Below are 19,824 nucleotides of genomic sequence, written 5' to 3'. Positions count from 1 at the left end.
CCACCGTCCACTGTTTACACTCGATTCCTGATAAGTTAGTGTGTTAGTTGTAAACGATGGCAGCACACACTGTTCACATGTGACAGTGTCAAGAAGGAAATTGGGCAGAAGGATGGTCTCCTTCACCTAAAATGAAGGGCAGTACTGAAAGAGGTAAAGAGTAACGGGTGATTTCAGAAGTATGCCTATTGGCTGGATACAAAGAATACATTTGCAGACTACTATAAACATCCATCTTAGAAGTGTGAACTGAACTACCATAGCAATACCATGCCACATTTAACTTTTAATACTTCTATCTTCAATCCTCTGTGCTAGGCAGTTGGGTACAGATTGCAATTTTGAGATGTCCTACGTGGCATGTCTTCGGTCCCCAAAATGAAAATTTGCACAGGCACGCTGCGAGAAGGGTGAGAAATGGAATAGACCTGTGCGTGCTGACACATGGCTCAATATGAAAAGCTTTCACTCTACAGTAATGAGCATTCATGTTACAGAATGGCAGCTTCTCATGGGTGGATGATGTGCCGAGTCTACACTTTTGCATCATCATCAATCATCACAGACCTTTCAACAAGGGGCCACGTCAGACAAGAACATACATACACACATACACACATACATACGTACATACACACATACATACATACATACATAGATGCATATGTACATACATAATATAACTTGATAAAGCCAGCACAATGCTATTCTGTGAGAAACTCAGCAAAACACCAAGGCTGGGTACAATGAGCCGCCTTCATACGGCGCTGAAGTCCCACAGCTTCACCGTCTTGTCGTAGGACCCTGAGACGATCTTGCTGTTGTTGAACTGGAGGCAAGTGACGCCATCGCCATGGTGACGGAGTGTGACTATCCTCTCCCCAGTCTCGATGTTCCACACCTTCAAGGTGCGGTCATCGGCAGCGCTCACAATCCTCCAGCTGTCTGCCTGGAGACATCTACACAGACAGACAGACAGACAGACATGACAGGAAATATTTGAGGACCGTCACTGGATGCAAAAACAACCTTCGATGAAAAAACACACAGCACAAACTAACAAATACTCTTCTTAGGTAACTCTCTTTATTCAATACCTTTTCATTATTAAATGACCATCTATACCTTTACAATCATCAAAATAACTTGTACTTTACTAAAGGTAATGATCCTACAGCATTTTACTGCTCATGGCAATGATCATGACAATGATACTGATAATCCAAACGATCATTATCACAGTCTATTCAAAGCTTAGTCGCACATCAGTCATCATAATGGAAAGTTGCCGTCATTAAAGACAAATGATCAGATGTGACAGCATGCCATAAAAGCACTAATGGAGAGAGAGAAAAAGATATATGATGTGCAAGTAAACAATGGCACAATGCAATCCACTGGCGACTACAGAAATATCACTTAAGCAATTTACAACTGGTAGTAGGCTTTCCTTAGGGAACTCTCCAACACACACACACACAACACATACATACACAAATGGTAGTTTCCTCTTAGATGAAATCATGTCTACAAGGCATAATCGTGATATAGTCCCCACCGCTGTGTGTCCGTACTAAATAAAACCCTAACGCACGGGTGCACGCGCACTGCAGTGGGGGGAGCGATGGGGACTATATCACGATTATACCGTCTACAATTTGACAGCAACACAATTACAGACACTTCCCACACATTCGTGCAACTAGATTGAATACATGCATATGTTAATGCAAGCAGATCAAAAACATACAAATATTTAAGAGAATAATAATAATCACACACACATAGACACACACACATACACACACACACACACACACACACAAATACACATACACTTTTTAACAGACACACGATATATTGGGATAATCTGAAAGGAATCAACCGTGACTTCCCCATTTCACTGACCTTACGACCCCTGTGTGACCCTCGGCATTCACCCAGTCGATCGTACTGGTGGACTCGCCCGTCTTGAGGTCCCAGAACTTCAGGTTGCTATCCAAGGAGCCGCTGATGATCTTGCTGGCGTCAAATTGCAGGCAGGTAACTGAATTCTGGTGGCCAGTCAGGGTGCGAACACACACCCCTTCAGCAAGGCTCCAAATCTGAATACATGTCATGATGGATAAGGATATGTACCCAGGGGTAAGAAAAATAGAACAGTAGTTAATTTATACTTCATATGTCATTAGCTATACAATCTCTAAATTGCTTTAAAAAAAAAAAAAAAAAAAAAAAAAACGGCACGTTCACTTCAGGAACAAAAGTTGTGTACTATGATCAAAATTATTTTACACTTTTGATCTCAAAATACCCCAATTCATTATCCTGGCAAATCGCATCAGCCCGACAGATTCATTGGTACATCCTTTCACTATATTGCAGGCAAATTCCAAATGGTGGAAGACAGATTTTGAGCCCTTCTGAGAACTATGTTTTAGCTTTAAAAGGATCTCAACATGTAATTCAAAGTTCACTGCCGATAACTCACCTTGATGCTCTTATCTGCTGAACCCGAGACAATCTTGGTGTCATCAAACTGGAGGCAAATGACAGCACCCTGATGACCTCTGCCAACCAGAAAGAAAACCGAAAGTAATCAACTAAATGAAGACAGAGTCATTAATTCTTCAATCTCTTTCTCATCCCCTCTCAATATCACTCCTGCCCTTACTACTACTTTGACTTATGTATTATCACTGCTCCAACAGTCACCAAGTATCACTTCTTCTTTTCTGCTTCTTCTTCTTTGATCCACCTCATCTTGTAATATTTCCTCTTTTTCTCTTCCTTAATGCGCCATTATCACTGCAATCACTTTTAACTTCAACTATTTGACATTTACACAACTATTATTACACCATCACTACAACTGCTACTACAAGTGCTGCTACTACTACAACTAATATTATCACAGCTACTAATACTACTAATTACTCGATTTCACCAGGATTACTTTAAGCCGTACCAATACTCTTTTCCTGTTTTCATTCTTTTGTCTATAATTTGTGCATTCAGCTGCCACAAACAAATTTTTTGCAGTCAAAGAATTGTCTTTAAACTCAAATACAGACTTTCAGTGACAAACTAGCTAAAGTTGTCCATTCAAGTACTGGCATTCTCTAAAACCAAACAGTCATTAGATGGCTCACTAGTTTCTGTCCATATTCACATCGAAGCCTGTGTTATTGCGATAATACTTCACTTTTAATGGTTTGACAGATATTTGATAAAAGACAATGTGTCACAAGCAAACATCAAAGACTCGCTGATTTATAGCCGACTCACCTCAGGGTCACTCTGCACTGACCAGTGCGGATGTCCCAGACCTTGAGTGTCCTGTCATATGATCCACTGACCACTTTCTCGTCGTCCACCTGAAGGCAGCGGACTGTGTCATCATGTCCGACCATGGTAACCCTGCACGCAATGCTGGACCAGCTACTTTGCATCGATAAATCCCAGACCTGGGGGCCGTTCGAAAAAAAAAAAAATGTGACCTCCATCAAAGTGGTAGTTCTTTTGATTTCCACTGTCAAATTTCTGCTTAAGCTCACTTCTTGCATAGATTTGTATGACATTCAATATAAAAGCAACACTGGATTCAAAGCCTTTACAGTAAACAGTTCATGGCAAGCTAATGACAAGCAACATTGACTTCACTCAGTCGCACACTAGAATGTACTCATCTAGGGATTAATACTCACATTTTGATGGACTACTTCTCCAATCATTAAAGGGGATGGCTAGTAACTGATCAGTGGAAATAAATAGGAATGCTGGAGGATGATTGTTCCAATCCTTGTGGGATTCATTTAAGAGTACATTATATATCTATTGTTGTGTGAAAATCATTTGCTTCAGAATGGTCTCATATTCAAGTAATGTGCAGTTCAATGTTTCCAGGTTAGCGTGCCTGGTCAGTGACGGGGCATTAATTTGCACATTACTTGAACATGAGACCGTTCTGAAGCAAATAATTTTCACACAACAGTAGATATATAATGTACTCTCAAATGAATCCCACAAGGACTGGAACAATCATCCCTCAGCATTCCCACTGATTCCCACTGATCGGTTACTAGCCATCCCCTTTAAGGTACATATGGGGATGACAGGCTATTGATATTTACCCACACCAGTACTATGGTATTTCCAAATTGCGATGTTTAATCAGTAAGTCTTGCAATAAAAAATAGGCATTCATCCAATCGAAGTCTTCCTTGAAGATGAGTATTTTATGACCATTGCAAATTTTATAAATCTCACCCATCAATCAACAAATTATTTCCAATGAAGCAGGGAGAGGGGTCAGCACACTCACCTTGATGGTGCAGTCTGTAGAGCCACTGACCAGACGATTCCCTTCTAGGTGCAGGCATCGCACAGTCCCTGAGTGACCGACAAGTGTCTGAACTGACCAGGGAGAATTGGTGCGAATGTTCCACACCTAATCAGGGCAAAATCATACACGATTGGTCATTTTAACTAAATATCATTCATCTTAACATGCACAACTACTGCTTGTATCACATAGTTTTATAATGATCAGTATTACACTGAATAATGATTTTTGTGAGCTGGTTAAATTTAAAACAGAGAACCACAGCAAGAAAAGCAAGAAGTTCTATCCTTTTTCTAGAAGCAAAGTTCACAAGTTCAGGTTTGGCATGTTCTTGATTTTGCAAATGACAGTTGACTTGTATAACTCACGAGACTAAAACCATTGTAAAATGTGTGCCATTTACAGCATATTGACTGTGGGTTGATTAAAAACAAACAAAAAAAAAAGATACAAAGCAAATCATGGTTATGTCAGCAGCATTCTCAGTCACTCACTTTTCACAATATTCCATGAGACAAAATCACACAGGTTCGATTTTATAGCAAGCATTCTCACTTTCATAGGAGATATTATGGGTGTGCAATACCGATGTATTTTCTCTTCACATTGGTACTGGCTTTTGGTTTCTCTCACTTCAAACTTTGTGGGCATAGAACTGCGATACAAATATCATGTAAAAAGAAAAATGGAAAACTGTAACATCATAGAAGTTTCCTCACATTTTTCCCCATCCAAACAGGGGAAAATTAATGCAAAACAATAAAAATCATAACATAAAAGGGTTTGAATTTATATTAAAACATGTTGTTTCAGTTTGTTTGCCTTCAATTGCTCATAAGTATATATCCTAAATGGACACACTGTATAAAGGAGCAAAAGTAAAATGCAAATATATTGACAAATTCAGGGATCAGATGAGATATGAAATACAATCATACATGTAAATTAGCCATTTGAAATACTGTATACGCCGAATATTTCGCGAGGTTTTTATTTTCGCAAATTTCGCGAGTCAGCTGCTATTCGCGAAATTAAAGACACGCAAAAATATTGACTCTGATCCTGATGTGAATGTGACGTACGTATGTGCACTTCTCCATTCAGTACAAAGAAATCTCTTCGGTTCAGAACAGGATTCCACGATCACGAATCTAACCACTCGCGAAATCGTTAGGAATTCCTGATTTGTGCAAATTTGGACTCGCAAAATATATGGCGTATACAGTACATAAGTATAATATGAAGGCCCAAACACACAAACAGATAACAGGAAAAAAAAAGAAGAAAAAAACAAAATGATGCCTAGATACATAAGATAATGTATTCATCGTAAGGAGGAGGGGTCAACCAACTAATAAGAATCAGACCTTGATGGTTTTATCAGATGATCCGCTGACGATCCTGGTGTCATCAAACTGGACACAAGAGATGCCCTGGGTGTGTCCCTCAAAAGTGCGCACAGTGCATAGTCCCTTCAGCCAATTCCGTCTCAACCTGTACCGCTCGGCAAACACCCTTTTCCACTGTGGAAATACAATTCATAATCACACATATAAAACTGTCATGCACATGCCACTTGTATATATTCATCTGACCTATTGCGAAGAGTCAGAAACAGCCTCTTTTTTTTTCTTTTTTTTTACTGGTCGTGTTATATCAACATAAAACACCGTACTCAAACATCCTGTATGCAAAGTGTTGAACAAACAATATATTATAATAATGTAAGAAAACTACAGCAGAGAGATTGATTTCATTGATCTACCCTGCATACCAAAGGAAAATACCTGTACTGCACAAGCAACTAAGTTTTTCTTGTGTCTGTTTTTATGAAGCTGGGTGACATTTGCTCTAGATACTGTTTTTAAAGCTGGAATCCCTCATGCTTGCCAAGATACAGGAAATAGTTGCTGGGAAACATCCTGACACAATATGGTTCTCATGAGCTGTGAACAATACCCAGTATGTTCATTCACCTCTATATGGTCTACATTCAACTACAAAAGCATTGTCTGTATTTCATGCAGCGCTAGGAAATTGTGTTTCATGAAAGTCTGGGCATTTCAAATGACACAATATTTCACTGTATTTCATTCACAATGGCCATGGCATAGAGCTGAGAGTTCTGTATTGTCTCATGGTAAGCATATCGCACTTGAATAGACCCATTACTGCATCCTGATAATGTAGTGCAGAGGCTACCAATTATGTCCATAATAAATGGACCTGTGTTTACATCACATGGGGAGTATCATATACGTAAAAGGAGATTTTATGTATAGTAATGAATATATACTAATATTTACTCATGCAAAACAAGAAGTGATTGCATTTACTAAAGGTCATGTCTGAGTGAATTTGTGCCTGTGTTTTGTGTGACCCTGGCTAGATGAATGCATAATCAACACCAGGCTGTTTGTACTTTCAAAAACTGATCCAGGGACTACAATCAGGTAACCACTGGTTGTGTCAGACAGGCGCATGTGCTGGAAAACAATAAAAGGGATTTTGCAGCAGGTAAAATATTTTTGGCCACTGCGCAGCATGATGGAAGTTACACCTGAGTGCAATGACCTGTACTCACCTGTATGCAAGAGCCCATGTGGTTGATCATTTGCTTGTGCTCCTCAACCTGGGAGAGACGCCACTTCTGCTCCAGACAGAGCTGCCTCCAGAGGTTAGAGTCCTCCGCCAGCTCCCTCCAGGCCCTGTTCACACCGGCACACCTGCACAGGCTCACTGGAGAGACGAGATCAAATGAGACACAATCAGAAATGGGATGGAATTACTAAATGAGCACACAGGCTTTATCACATCACTAACAACATACCAAAGACTAACTCATCACGAATGTGTGGCATGAGAAGTAAAGACATTTTCAGCAAGCATCATAGCGTAGTACTTTGGACACTGGTATCAAACATGCACATTCCATCACCAAGACTCTAAAGTTAGTTTCACAAAGGTTTCACAAGTTTCATCATGGACCTAAGTCCATGGTTTCATTAAGGTTAATTCAAATCAAATCCATGGTTTAAATTATAGCCTGTGGTCTAAAAGAAGTGTGAAATACAATGGAAAGCATAAGATACAATTGTAAGCATACCAACCAAAACATTAATTTATTACTGGACCTCATGTCAGTGCAAGCAATGAATTAAGTGCCTGTATGTTTATGCAATCAACACATTTACATAAACCATGGTCTACAATTAAACTATATTACAGTGAATTTTGGCAAAAATGAGGAAACTAATCTCTTGTTCACCTGTCTGAAGTCAAATCATGTAAATCAACTTTGCAGTCAGGTCTACCTGTAGCTTTGTATCTACTGGTTTTATTCGCTACTCACCTGGATCTAGGTAATAAAGGATTTTCAGTGAAAGCTGAGTGGGTAACCAAGACAACAGGTCCTGGCAATTGTGAGGGCAGTGCTGATGCAAGATGGGTTCCATGGTAACCGACAGCATATGCATCTGGGGAAGATCACATTCCTCCTGTTGATATCAAAAAAAAAACAAAAAAACCAAAAGGGTTAGAATGAAACAGCATTGATTAAACTAGAAATGTCGCTACAGCGACTGGTTATACCCCCGCCAAACAACATTTCATAAGCTTTGGTCAAAAAACTGAGGAAGTAGTTAAATCCGCAAGATCTTTCCTTGATCTTCTGCCATTAATATGCCGTTACCATGGCAACGTACTTTCGGGTACTGTCGAAAAATGCGTCTTGCACATCTACAACCAAAGGCACACATCTGTACCAAGTTTCATGGAAATTGGGCAAAAATTGAGGAAGTAGTTTGCAACACAAAATTTTCCATCATTTTGGCTCATAATATGTGAGCTGTTACCATGGCAACATACTTTTTGTCACTGTCAAGAAATGTGTCATGCTGACCTATATCCTAAGACAAACATTCAATATGAATTCCATGAGAATTGGAAGAACACTGATGAAGCAGTTTTGCCATGAAGCATTTTGCCCTATATTTTACCAATAACATGCCGTTACCATGGCAACGCACTTTTTGCCACTGCGGAAATATGTGTCTTGCACATTAACATATTCAGATGAACAGCTGTACCTAATTTCATAAAAATTGATCAAAAACTGTGGGAGGAGTTCGCGACGCAAGATTTGTACCCATTTTTGCCCATAATATGCCGTTACCATGGCAACGTACTTTTGGGTACTGTCAAAAAATACGTCTTGCACATCTACAACCCAAGGCACACATCTGTGCCAAGTTTTATGGGAATCGGTTGAAAACTGAGGAAGTAGTTCGCGACGCAAGATTTGCAACGGACCGACCGCCCGACCGACCGACCGCCCGACCGTCCGCTGATTCCTATATACCTCCTTCAAACTTTGTTTGGCGGGGGTATAATAAGATAGTACAGCATAGATGAAAGGAATGTTTTAGAAATGGGGTGGGGGGGGGGAGAGCAGGGGGGCATGTCATGAAGCATTTTGTCAGATATTTTCTCTGACAAACTGTTATAAGCTACTGAAATTCTTGCATCTGACTGGCTGAGAGCAAATTTGTCCGACAAATTTGTTGGACAAAATGCTTCATGAATTGCCCCCTCCCAGATTTAAAACAGTCTTGTAGGTAAGCTTTAGCATGTGATTTAAATGACATTTGACTTTAGCATGTGACCTCAATTCAAATCAAACCCTGTTTATACAGCAGTCCTTCAGTGTTCAACCCGAGTTCCTCGAAGATGATCATCTAGCGCAAACACTGGTTAACATTCATTATCAAAACAATAGGTAAGGTGTGAGGTACCATTTACTATCATTATCATCACTACTTCCAATTCTCTGGCAGTCTCCTTGTCTGTCAGGGCAGCAAAAAGTGACCTGCCGGCCTCACCACACAGGCATATCAGCTGCTTTTGTGTGTTTGACCACTTCATCAGGATTTCTCCCCACTCTTCCTGAAAGAAGTGAAGTGGGTTCTTTTACATGTACGGGTTATGTGCATAAGTTTTGCATGCAGCAGAGTTCAAATTCACTCCCAAAATGTGAAATTTAATGTATATAAAGGGAATCCCTGGTGCTGCAGTGCAAGAAATTATACAATATGTCACCATGCCATGTCAAGTTTTGTGCTGTGTGGCACATGGTATTTCTAGACATTTTCATTTTTCACACTGAAAGTGAGTTTTAGCCAATTTATACACTAAGCAACCTTACAATGTATGTATTGGTAGGTTTTTGTTGTTTTTTCTTCATTTCAGTTCTTGTTACTCACTTACAGTCTGTAGGTTTATAACTGTATGAAAGAGATTGAGCCAGTCCTTATGATTCTAAATATCTTTGCTGAATGAGAAATTCTAAGCATGTGTGAGTAATGTGTGAAAAAAATCTATTCCAGTAGTGACTATAATGACAATAATACTGTGGAATATCACTCATGACATTTGAGGTGAAGTCATTCTATATATGCTGCCAAAGACAACAAAATAAATAAATAAATAAATAAATAAATAAATAGATAGATAGACAGATAAATAAATAAATGAATAAATAATAAACAAATGAAAAAGAAAAAAAACTTACCACAAGTCTTTTCATCATAATGTTCTTCTGTTGGTCATTGAACTCACCAAACCATTCCAGAATTGTCTACACGAATAAGATAAGAGCATGGAACACACATTACAAAAAAATCTCACTGCACAAACAAAAGGTAAGCCACCAAGGATACAACACCTCCATATATCACAGACACTACTCGTGACCAACTAGACAGTGATTTATGTTGTCCCATACACTCTTGTTGAGTTATATCTTCTGAATAGTGTCACAAATGTACACACAAGTAGTTATGTACATGTATCAAGGCTGTATGCATGGTTGTTTAATGTGTATGTACACAGGTGAACCAGATTAATGGAGAACATTTTATATGATATAGATATAGTACATACAGGCTGACCAGATCAGTGGAGAATTTTTTACATGGTATACAATGTAGCTACAGTACATGTATGCATGTGACAGGAAATACATTATAGCTCATTCAATTTAGAATGATTTCACCCATTCCAGAAAATTCTAGGAAGTGCTGGCTGAGTGAGGCACTGCCCTTGTAGCCCAATGTGATTGGTAGTTAATTTTGGCAATGATGTTATGCACATATTAGGCAGTGAGTCATCCAGGATTCCTGGAACTTGGACTTGCTAGTATGTTCAGGTATGTAGCCCTAGGTTGGAGAAAATTACAGAATGTACTAGAAAGGGGTGAATGAATATATAAGCCGGAGAAATTCTGAGGTAGGCAGAGTACCCAACACCTCTGCTCTGAGAGTTACGTCACTTCTGGCTCTGAAGCGACTTGTTATAGTCAGTCCTGTGTTACCTGCTGACCTGCTATACAAACTGTGTTTGTGGAGATAAGGCCTGGGAGACATTTTTGCCTGCAGAGAATTAATTTGCCTACATTGGAGAGAGACTCCATATTTTAGTGTCAACGGACATTATTACGGCAAAGCTGTGACGGGCTGGATTCCTTGCTGGACATTATAAAGTGAATCATCATTCAACGCATCAACTGAACGTGGTCGTCATAACATTTGGATTCTGCCCGTTTCCTGTGGAATCTGCACGTTTCGCTGTGGACGTCTAATGTGGATTTTACCCCGGATTTATACTGTGGATTAATGCAATCTGTGCCTTTGGAGTTACGTCGGAGGAATCATTCATCGGTGCGTCAAGGATCACTCATCTGTGCATCGAACATCGTATCTGGACACTGTCAAAGGATTACTTGCTTTCAAATTTGGCTGTAAGTGATTTCACTACCGATTTATAATTATTTCTATTGATCATTATTGTACTGATGTAAAAACTGAATACGAGTCTGTACCCACAATATCACTGTTAATAAACCGCCTGAACATCAGTTGATTGTTTCTTTTGTGCGATCATTCTCAGAGTGATTTTGGTCGTAACAAAATTGGGGGCTTGTCCGGGAAGTGAATTTAAAGCCAAAACTTAGAATTTGGAACGTTCCGGAATCCAGAATATTGGTACAGACAAAATACCAGTGAGTTGATTGTTCAATTGTACATTGTGTGTAATACATGTGACAATGTCAATCAGTACAATGGATGTTCAGGCATTTGTTCAGAGGACAGATTTGTCCCTCAAAGATTTGCAGAGGTTACGCAAATGTGATTTGACTGCTATTGCACAGCATTTAAATGTTGATGTTCCACAAGGTGTAAGAAAGGCAGAAATTCTTGACTTAGTAGCTGGTCAAATGGAGCTCAAAGAAGAAATTGACACTTCAGATCAAGCTCAAATGTCAGATCAAACACGGCTTGAGCTTGCTAGATTGCAACTGAAGGAGAAAGAAATGGAAATGAAGGAAAGGGAAAAACAAAGAGAAATAGAAAGAGAGCAAAGGGCTAGAGAAATGGAATTGAGAGAAAAGGAACTGGAAATCAAGAAATTTGAAGTGGAGCAACAAGTGAAATTGCGTGAGATGGAACTGACTCATGCACAGACTGTTGGAAATCGTGAAAGGGCTCCCTCTGAATTTGATTTGGCCAAGAACATTCGATTGGTGCCAAAGTTTGAAGAAAACAGAGTTGATGCATATTTTGTGTCATTTGAGAAGGTGGCTAACAGTTTGAAATGGCCACAGGAATTTTGGCCCATGCTCCTTCAAAGTGTGTTTGTCGGCAAAGCAGCCGATGTGTACTCATCTCTCTCTGAAGAGCAATCACGTGACTATACTACAGTCAAGAAAGCAGTGTTGAATGCTTATGAGTTGGTGCCAGAGGCGTACAGATATAAGTTCAGAAATTCGTACCGCAAACCAGGCCAGACACATGTTGAGTTTGCTCGTGAAAAAGAAATGATGTTTGATAGGTGGTACAGGTCCCTGAAAGTGGATCAGGATTTTGATAACCTATGTGAGGTTGTTCTTTTGGAAGAATTCAAAAAGAGTGTTGCTTTCAGTGTGAGGTTGCACCTGGAAGATCACAAAGTGACAAGTTTGCATAAAGCAGCCTTCATGGCTGATGAGTATGAGCTGACCCACAGACATGAAAACAGACCACCTTTCAGAAATTTCTCTGGAAATAAGAGAGACAAAAATCAGTCAAGCAATCCAAAGAATGCTGGTTCTGAAAAAGGCACGAGTTCTGAAACTTCATCGGCACCAAAGCCTCAATCTGACAAAGGGTCCAGTACAAGTGCAAATGTCATCAAATGTTTTCACTGTAACAAGACAGGGCATGTAAAGTCACAGTGTTGGAAGTTGCAAAACAAAACAAAGAAGGACATGGGATTTGTCATGTCAAAAAGTGTCCTACCCGAAAATAGTGTCCCTTTCAGTGAAACACAGGCCATTGAAAGTCGATCTCCCAAATTCAAAGATAGAACTAAGCAGGTGGATGAGAGCTATCGTAGCTTTTTGTTTGATGGTGAGGTGACCCCATGTACTTCTGGTGAGGCAGGTAAACCAGTAGTCATCCTGCGGGATACGGGGGCCTCTCAGTCGTTAATGGTGGATGGTGGTATGATTTTTCCACCAGATAGTGCAGTGAATGCAAAAGTCTTGATTCAGACTGTTGATGGCAGTTATATGTCAGTACCACTGTATAGAGTGGATTTGAAGTGTGACCTAGTTTCTGGTCCTGTCACTGTTGGAGTTGTTCCTGAGTTGCCCATGGTAGGCATTGACTTCCTGTTGGGGAATGACTTGGCTGGGGATAAGGTGGTTGCGTCTCCAGTTGTTTCGGATAAACCAGTGGTGGTTGCTGAAACTGAGCAGTTGCAGGAGGAGTTTCCTGGGATTTTCCCAGATTGTGTTGTGACTAGGTCTCAGGCTCGTAGAGCTGTTCAAGATGATGCGGATTCTGTTGATGTGGAGGAGAATTCCGGTGTTTGGTTGGCAGAAACCTTTTTCAAGGATCTGAATGATGGGGTTGCTGTATTAGGCTCCGAGGCTAACAGTGATGGGCTGTTTAGCAAGTCTTCCTTGGTTGAAGCACAGCAGGCAGACTCTGAGTTGAAAGGCTTGTCTCAGACGGCGTGTTCTGAGACTGAGGCTGAAAAGGTCCCTGAGTGCTATTATGTCAAAGATGGCATTTTGATGAGGAAGTGGAGACCTCCCCATAGGCCAGCTGATGAGGATTGGACGGTGGTCCGTCAAGTTGTTGTCCCTCCCTGTTACCGCGGTGAGATCTTGAGGATTGCTCACGAGTTACCTGTTGGCGGCCATTTAGGCGTCAGAAAGACAAAGGATCGGATCATGAGGCATTTTTATTGGCCAGGGTTGAATGTGGATGTGGCTGAGTTTTGCAAGACTTGTCACACATGTCAGGTGGCTGGTAAACCACAGCATTCAGTGAAGCCGGCGCCATTGATTCCGATACCTGCGTTTGAAGAACCATTCAGTCGGGTTCTAGTTGACTGTGTTGGACCTTTGCCTAGGACTAGGTCGGGTCATAAGTACCTCTTGACAATCATGGATATGTCTACACGGTTTCCAGAGGCTATCCCATTGCGAAATATCACTGCTAAGACTGTGGTAGATGCTCTAGTGCAGTTTTTCACTAGGTATGGGTTGCCCAAGGAAGTGCAGTCTGACCAAGGGTCAAATTTCATGTCAGGCATATTTCAAGAGGTGATGTATCGTTTGGGTGTGAAGCAGCTGAAGTCGTCAGCTTATCATCCCCAATCCCAAGGTGCGTTGGAGCGCTACCACCAGACCCTAAAGACAATGATTAGGGCATTTTGTGAGGAGTATCCCGAGGATTGGGATAAGGGCATTCCTTTCCTGCTGTTCGCAACGAGGGACTCCCCAAATGAGTCGACGGGTTTCAGCCCATTTGAGTTGGTGTACGGTCATGAAGTCAGGGGCCCACTGAAGCTCATCAAAGAGAAATTCATGACTGAGGATGATGAGGTCCACCTACTTGACTATGTGTCAAAGTTTCGTGAAAGGCTTTCAAAGGCTTGTGAGGTAGCTAGGGAACACTTGAAAGTGTCACAAGACTCAATGAAGAGAAAGGCAGACAAAAATGCCAAAGCCCGAACCTTCAAACCAGGTGACAAAGTTCTTGTACTGCTGCCCATACAAGGTGAACCACTGAAAGCCAAGTTCAGTGGCCCATACTGTGTCAAAAAGAAACTCAATGATGTGAACTATGTGATCAGTACGCCAGACAGACGAAAAGATCAGAGGGTGTGTCATGTAAACATGCTGAAAGAGTACTATGAGAGAAAGGCTAGTCAGCCTGTAGGTGTAGCTCAGGTGGTAGAAGAAGTAGTAGATGAAGAGGGAGAAGCCCAAGATGAGAATGGAAGTGCGCCCTCTAGTGCCAGGTTGTCTAACTCAGAGATGTTAGGGAAAGTAGATGAGGCACTAGACTACCTACCTGAAAATCAGAGGAAAGATGTGACTAGTCTGTTACATGAGTACAAAGAATTGTGTAAAGACAAACCAGGCTGCACCCCTCTGGCTGTACATGATGTTGATGTAGGAGATGCTGACCCTATCAAGCAAAACCCTTACAGGTTAAACCCGAGCAAACTGCAAAAAGTAAGGGAAGAGGTTCAATACATGTTAGACAATGACATAATAGAACCGAGTAAAAGCAGTTGGAGCTCCCCAATCGTCATGGTGCCCAAACCGGATGGGTCTCAAAGATTCTGTATAGATTACCGAAAGGTAAACGCCGTGACAAAAACAGATTCTTTCCCCATTCCCAGACTAGAAGACTGCATTGACAGGGTCGGAAATTCTGCATATGTCAGTAAAATAGACCTTCTAAAGGGATACTGGCAAGTGCCCTTGACCGACAAAGCCAGGGAGATTTCTGCCTTTGCTACACCAGATGGCTTATTCCAATGCAAAGTAATGCCATTCGGCATGAAAAATGCTCCGGCCACCTTCCAACGGCTAACAAACCAAATCATTGCCGGACTTGACAACTGTGTAGTATACATTGATGACATCCTAGTGTATAGTGACACGTGGGAAGAGCACATTACACACTTGCGGCAACTCTTTGATCGACTCAAGGAGGCCGGATTGGTGATTAATCTGGCAAAAAGTGAATTTGCAAAGGCCAAAGTGGTGTATCTCGGGCATGTAGTCGGTCAGGGACAGGTATTGCCAAGAGAAGCCAAGGTAGAAGCTATACTAGGCTTTCCCATCCCCCAATCCAAGAAGGAGTTGCTCAGATTCCTGGGCATGGCTGGTTTCTACAGGAAATTTGTACCGAATTTTAGCACTGTAGTCACCCCCCTAACAAACCTGCTGAAGGGCAAGGCAAAGTACACCTGGACTGATGAGTGTCAAAGAGCCTTCGAGAAACTAAAAGCAGTCCTTGCTAATGAGCCTGTTCTAGCAGCTCCTGACTTCCAAAAGCCATTCAAAGTGGCAATAGATGCTAGTGATGTAGGAGTGGGAGCGGTTTTGCTCCAAGAAGATGAAGAAGGCACTGAACGACCGGTTAGCTACTTTTCCAAAAAGTTGAACGCATACCAAAAGAAATACTCAACTATCGAGAAGGAGGCTCTCAGTCTCATCCTTGCCCTCCAGCAATATGAAGTGTACTTGACCAATAGCAAAGGGGAGATCACGGTCTATACTGACCACAACCCCTTGGTCTTTTTAGACCGGTTCAAAATGAAGAACAACAGACTGTTCAGATGGAGCATGATGACGCAGCCATATGCACTCAAAATCAAACATGTGGCAGGCAAAAATAATGTAATTGCTGACGCTTTGTCAAGAGTGTAACATGAAGAGAGTATCAAAGGTGAAAAGTTTTCACCGCATATCATTTACAGTGTATGTGTTTAGCATATCCATCAATGTATGCAAAACAGCTTGACATGATTGTATAAGCTTCGAGAATCCAAGCAATATCATTGTAATTGGTATCCATGAAAAGAAAACATGGAATCAATGCAGCTTTTCAAAAGGCATGTGATAGTATGTGATTATGGTTGTTTGAGTTGGATTTTACCTCGCACTCGTTGTAAATAACAATGAGAAATTGTGAAGGTAAAAGAAACCCTTGCTACGGCAAGGCTTTCTTTTTCCCATGGGGGATGGTGTCACAAATGTACACACAAGTAGTTACATGTACATGTATCAAGGCTGTATGCATGGTTGTTTAATGTGTATGTACACAGGTGAACCAGATTAATGGAGAACATTTTATATGATATAGATATAGTACATACAGGCTGACCAGATCAGTGGAGAATTTTTTACATGGTATACAATGTAGCTACAGTACATGTATGCATGTGACAGGAAATACATTATAGCTCATTCAATTTAGAATGATTTCACCCATTCCAGAAAATTCTAGGAAGTGCTGGCTGAGTGAGGCACTGCCCTTGTAGCCCAATGTGATTGGTAGTTAATTTTGGCAATGATGTTATGCACATATTAGGCAGTGAGTCATCCAGGATTCCTGGAACTTGGACTTGCTAGTATGTTCAGGTATGTAGCCCTAGGTTGGAGAAAATTACAGAATGTACTAGAAAGGGGTGAATGAATATATAAGCCGGAGAAATTCTGAGGTAGGCAGAGTACCCAACACCTCTGCTCTGAGAGTTACGTCACTTCTGGCTCTGAAGCGACTTGTTATAGTCAGTCCTGTGTTACCTGCTGACCTGCTATACAAACTGTGTTTGTGGAGATAAGGCCTGGGAGACATTTTTGCCTGCAGAGAATTAATTTGCCTACATTGGAGAGAGACTCCATATTTTAGTGTCAACGGACATTATTACGGCAAAGCTGTGACGGGCTGGATTCCTTGCTGGACATTATAAAGTGAATCATCATTCAACGCATCAACTGAACGTGGTCGTCATAACATTTGGATTCTGCCCGTTTCCTGTGGAATCTGCACGTTTCGCTGTGGACGTCTAATGTGGATTTTACCCCGGATTTATACTGTGGATTAATGCAATCTGTGCCTTTGGAGTTACGTCGGAGGAATCATTCATCGGTGCGTCAAGGATCACTCATCTGTGCATCGAACATCGTATCTGGACACTGTCAAAGGATTACTTGCTTTCAAATTTGGCTGTAAGTGATTTCACTACCGATTTATAATTATTTCTATTGATCATTATTGTACTGATGTAAAAACTGAATACGAGTCTGTACCCACAATATCACTGTTAATAAACCGCCTGAACATCAGTTGATTGTTTCTTTTGTGCGATCATTCTCAGAGTGATTTTGGTCGTAACAATAGTGATGAATAGTGTACTGCCAATAATGGCCACAGAAACTGTTGAAGGAGCAACACATCATCTCATGACATCTAAACTCAAGGACTATGCCGAACAGGACAGGACAACTTTCATTTCTTACTCGACAGAATGACTTATAGCTACAGTACAAGCTTCATATCTATTTTTTTTAATGGTTAGTGCACAAGATGATATACTTGTATCTACACTGAAATGTATATATCATATTCAATTTATAGAAGAGTGAATTTCAGGGAAGGAAGCATAAAGCCATGAACAAACTTTAATTACGGGCTACACGAGTCATTTTCAAGTATGAAATTCAGCTGCCATGACATAAAATGTGGATATTCCAATTACATGATTGTGACTTCACATCATACATAATGTCCCTCTTCATTTGTTTTGCATAAGAAATATCACAAATTTATCAATTTAAAAGAACAGATCATCAATAGGGGTCTACATTTGCTCTTAAAATGACATGCAAACAGCCATATGAACTGCTTGTTACTACTCCAATTTATGCATATTCCACATATCTGGTATCTATCTTTTATAGAGTAACTTGACATTTCATGCACATTACACATGAATGCTTAGACCAAAGAGGTATCATTACCCTTTAATAGGAAGAAAGTGATCCTGCTGAAGAAAAGCCACGGTGCACATGGTTGTGTTTGTTCAGAATCATATAAATGACAGATTTTTTGTGCTACTTTCATATGTAGCAATACAAGAATCATTTGATCATCATGACTACATCACTGCTGGTGTAAATATTTCAAAACATGGATACTTCCATTAAAATTTAGAATTTTGAAAGACCTAGTCAAATCTGCCTCACCTCCATCCTCTCCTTAAAGACTGGTCCAGAAACCTTGTCCTTCCAGGAAGCAATCTGCTTGCCACATTTTGACTTTTCCTTGCTCTCACGCTCATAGCCATTCCGTTCATCTATTGTCCTCTCCTGGTCGCAAAACAGCGGAATGCTTCTAGACAACCCCTTGACGTCGTGCATGACGGCGCTGTGAAGCATGTCCAGGGATCGGTTCGCCCTCAAGGCTGCCTTCTCCTCCTCGGTGCACTCCATAGTGGAAATCCTCATGTCGTACATAGCACTCCCTGGACGTTCACTGTGGAGGGACACTGACTTTGTCATGAGAGGCCCCTGCACCGAGTTGCGTTTCCACAAGTTCTTCCCACGTGGGGATGAGGACGGAGACTGAATGGCCTTGGGCAATTGGAACATGCTCCCCGGCCCGGCCATTCGTAGACTCATGCGCAGGGGACAAGATCTGTTCCTTGGCCAACTCCCAGATGCCCAGCTGCCATTGCCACGACGACAGCAACAACAAGCGGGACAATGGCAACAGTCCTCGGAGACATCATTCAAGTTTCTGGGTCCTTCGTGAGCACATCCAACAGAATACGAGTCTGAGTGTCTACAAGTCACAGAATTACACTGGCCTCTCTTCTTTCTCATCTGCACAGATTGGTCAGTTTGCAACATGTACTGGGCGGGGCGAAACATCGCCTTGACAGCACTAGGTCGAACACAGTGTTGATACACAACCTCGCTGTTGTCAGGGGGCTTGTATCGGTTTTTCTTTCCCTTGGTTAACCTAATAGCAGTCTCATGGATTGCCAGATCGCCTTCACTGGAAGAGCTGCAGTCAGAGAGTTGTTTTTTCCTAGTACTGGGAGACTGATATGAACTTGTTGAGGGCCCATCACTGAGGTCCATGTGCTCTGAAGGAAGATCTGCCTCGCCGGCCTCTTCTCCAGTTGATGCAAAGTCACTGTCTCCTTCACGAGAGCTCCTGGTTCTTCGCGCTAGCCGAGCCACCCGGTCCCACACTCGGGATTTGGACTTTGTTCGCTTGTTTAAGGGCCTTGCAGGAACTCCCTCTGAGTCACTAGAGCCAATATTTGAGTTGTCCCGTCCATCCATGGTGATCAAGGTCTCTTTCTAGCTCTGTGACACGTTATACAACCCTGCAGCATTAAAAAACATTAATATGATAATAATACATTATATATTAAAAAATATTTAAAAAAAAAACATTCATGACAGATAATTGAATATATATTTTGATATGAAAATTTCTTAGCTAACCTCTACTCGAAGCAACCGCAGCCATCACACAACACGTAGCTTCTTTCACTGCATCCTTTTAACACAGCACTTTCCTTTAGAATTCTTACTACCACTTCCCAGTCCAAGGATG

At 41.2% G+C, this 19,824-nt stretch overlaps 1 protein-coding gene across 1 annotated transcript; it reads right to left on the bottom strand.

The window, feature by feature from the left end:
- Positions 1 to 757: 757 nt before the first annotated feature.
- On the bottom strand, positions 758 to 19,575 carry LOC140242102 (uncharacterized). Its single transcript, XM_072321865.1, has 10 exons — positions 18,441 to 19,575; positions 9,915 to 9,980; positions 7,698 to 7,842; positions 6,930 to 7,084; positions 5,713 to 5,868; positions 4,325 to 4,450; positions 3,289 to 3,467; positions 2,492 to 2,570; positions 1,909 to 2,105; positions 758 to 959 (listed from the first exon to the last, which is right to left on the bottom strand). The coding sequence occupies exons 1-10, from the start codon at positions 19,545 to 19,547 to the stop codon at positions 758 to 760; spliced, it is 2,412 nt and encodes an 803-aa protein (XP_072177966.1). The 5' UTR covers positions 19,548 to 19,575.
- Between the last annotated feature and the right edge of the window lie 249 nt (positions 19,576 to 19,824).

This window comes from Diadema setosum, chromosome 2 (assembly GCF_964275005.1).
Source record: "Diadema setosum chromosome 2, eeDiaSeto1, whole genome shotgun sequence".
Classification (NCBI taxonomy): domain Eukaryota; kingdom Metazoa; phylum Echinodermata; class Echinoidea; order Diadematoida; family Diadematidae; genus Diadema; species Diadema setosum.
The sequence above is the reverse complement of the archived record's forward strand: the minus strand, read 5'-3'. Positions and strand labels throughout refer to the sequence as shown.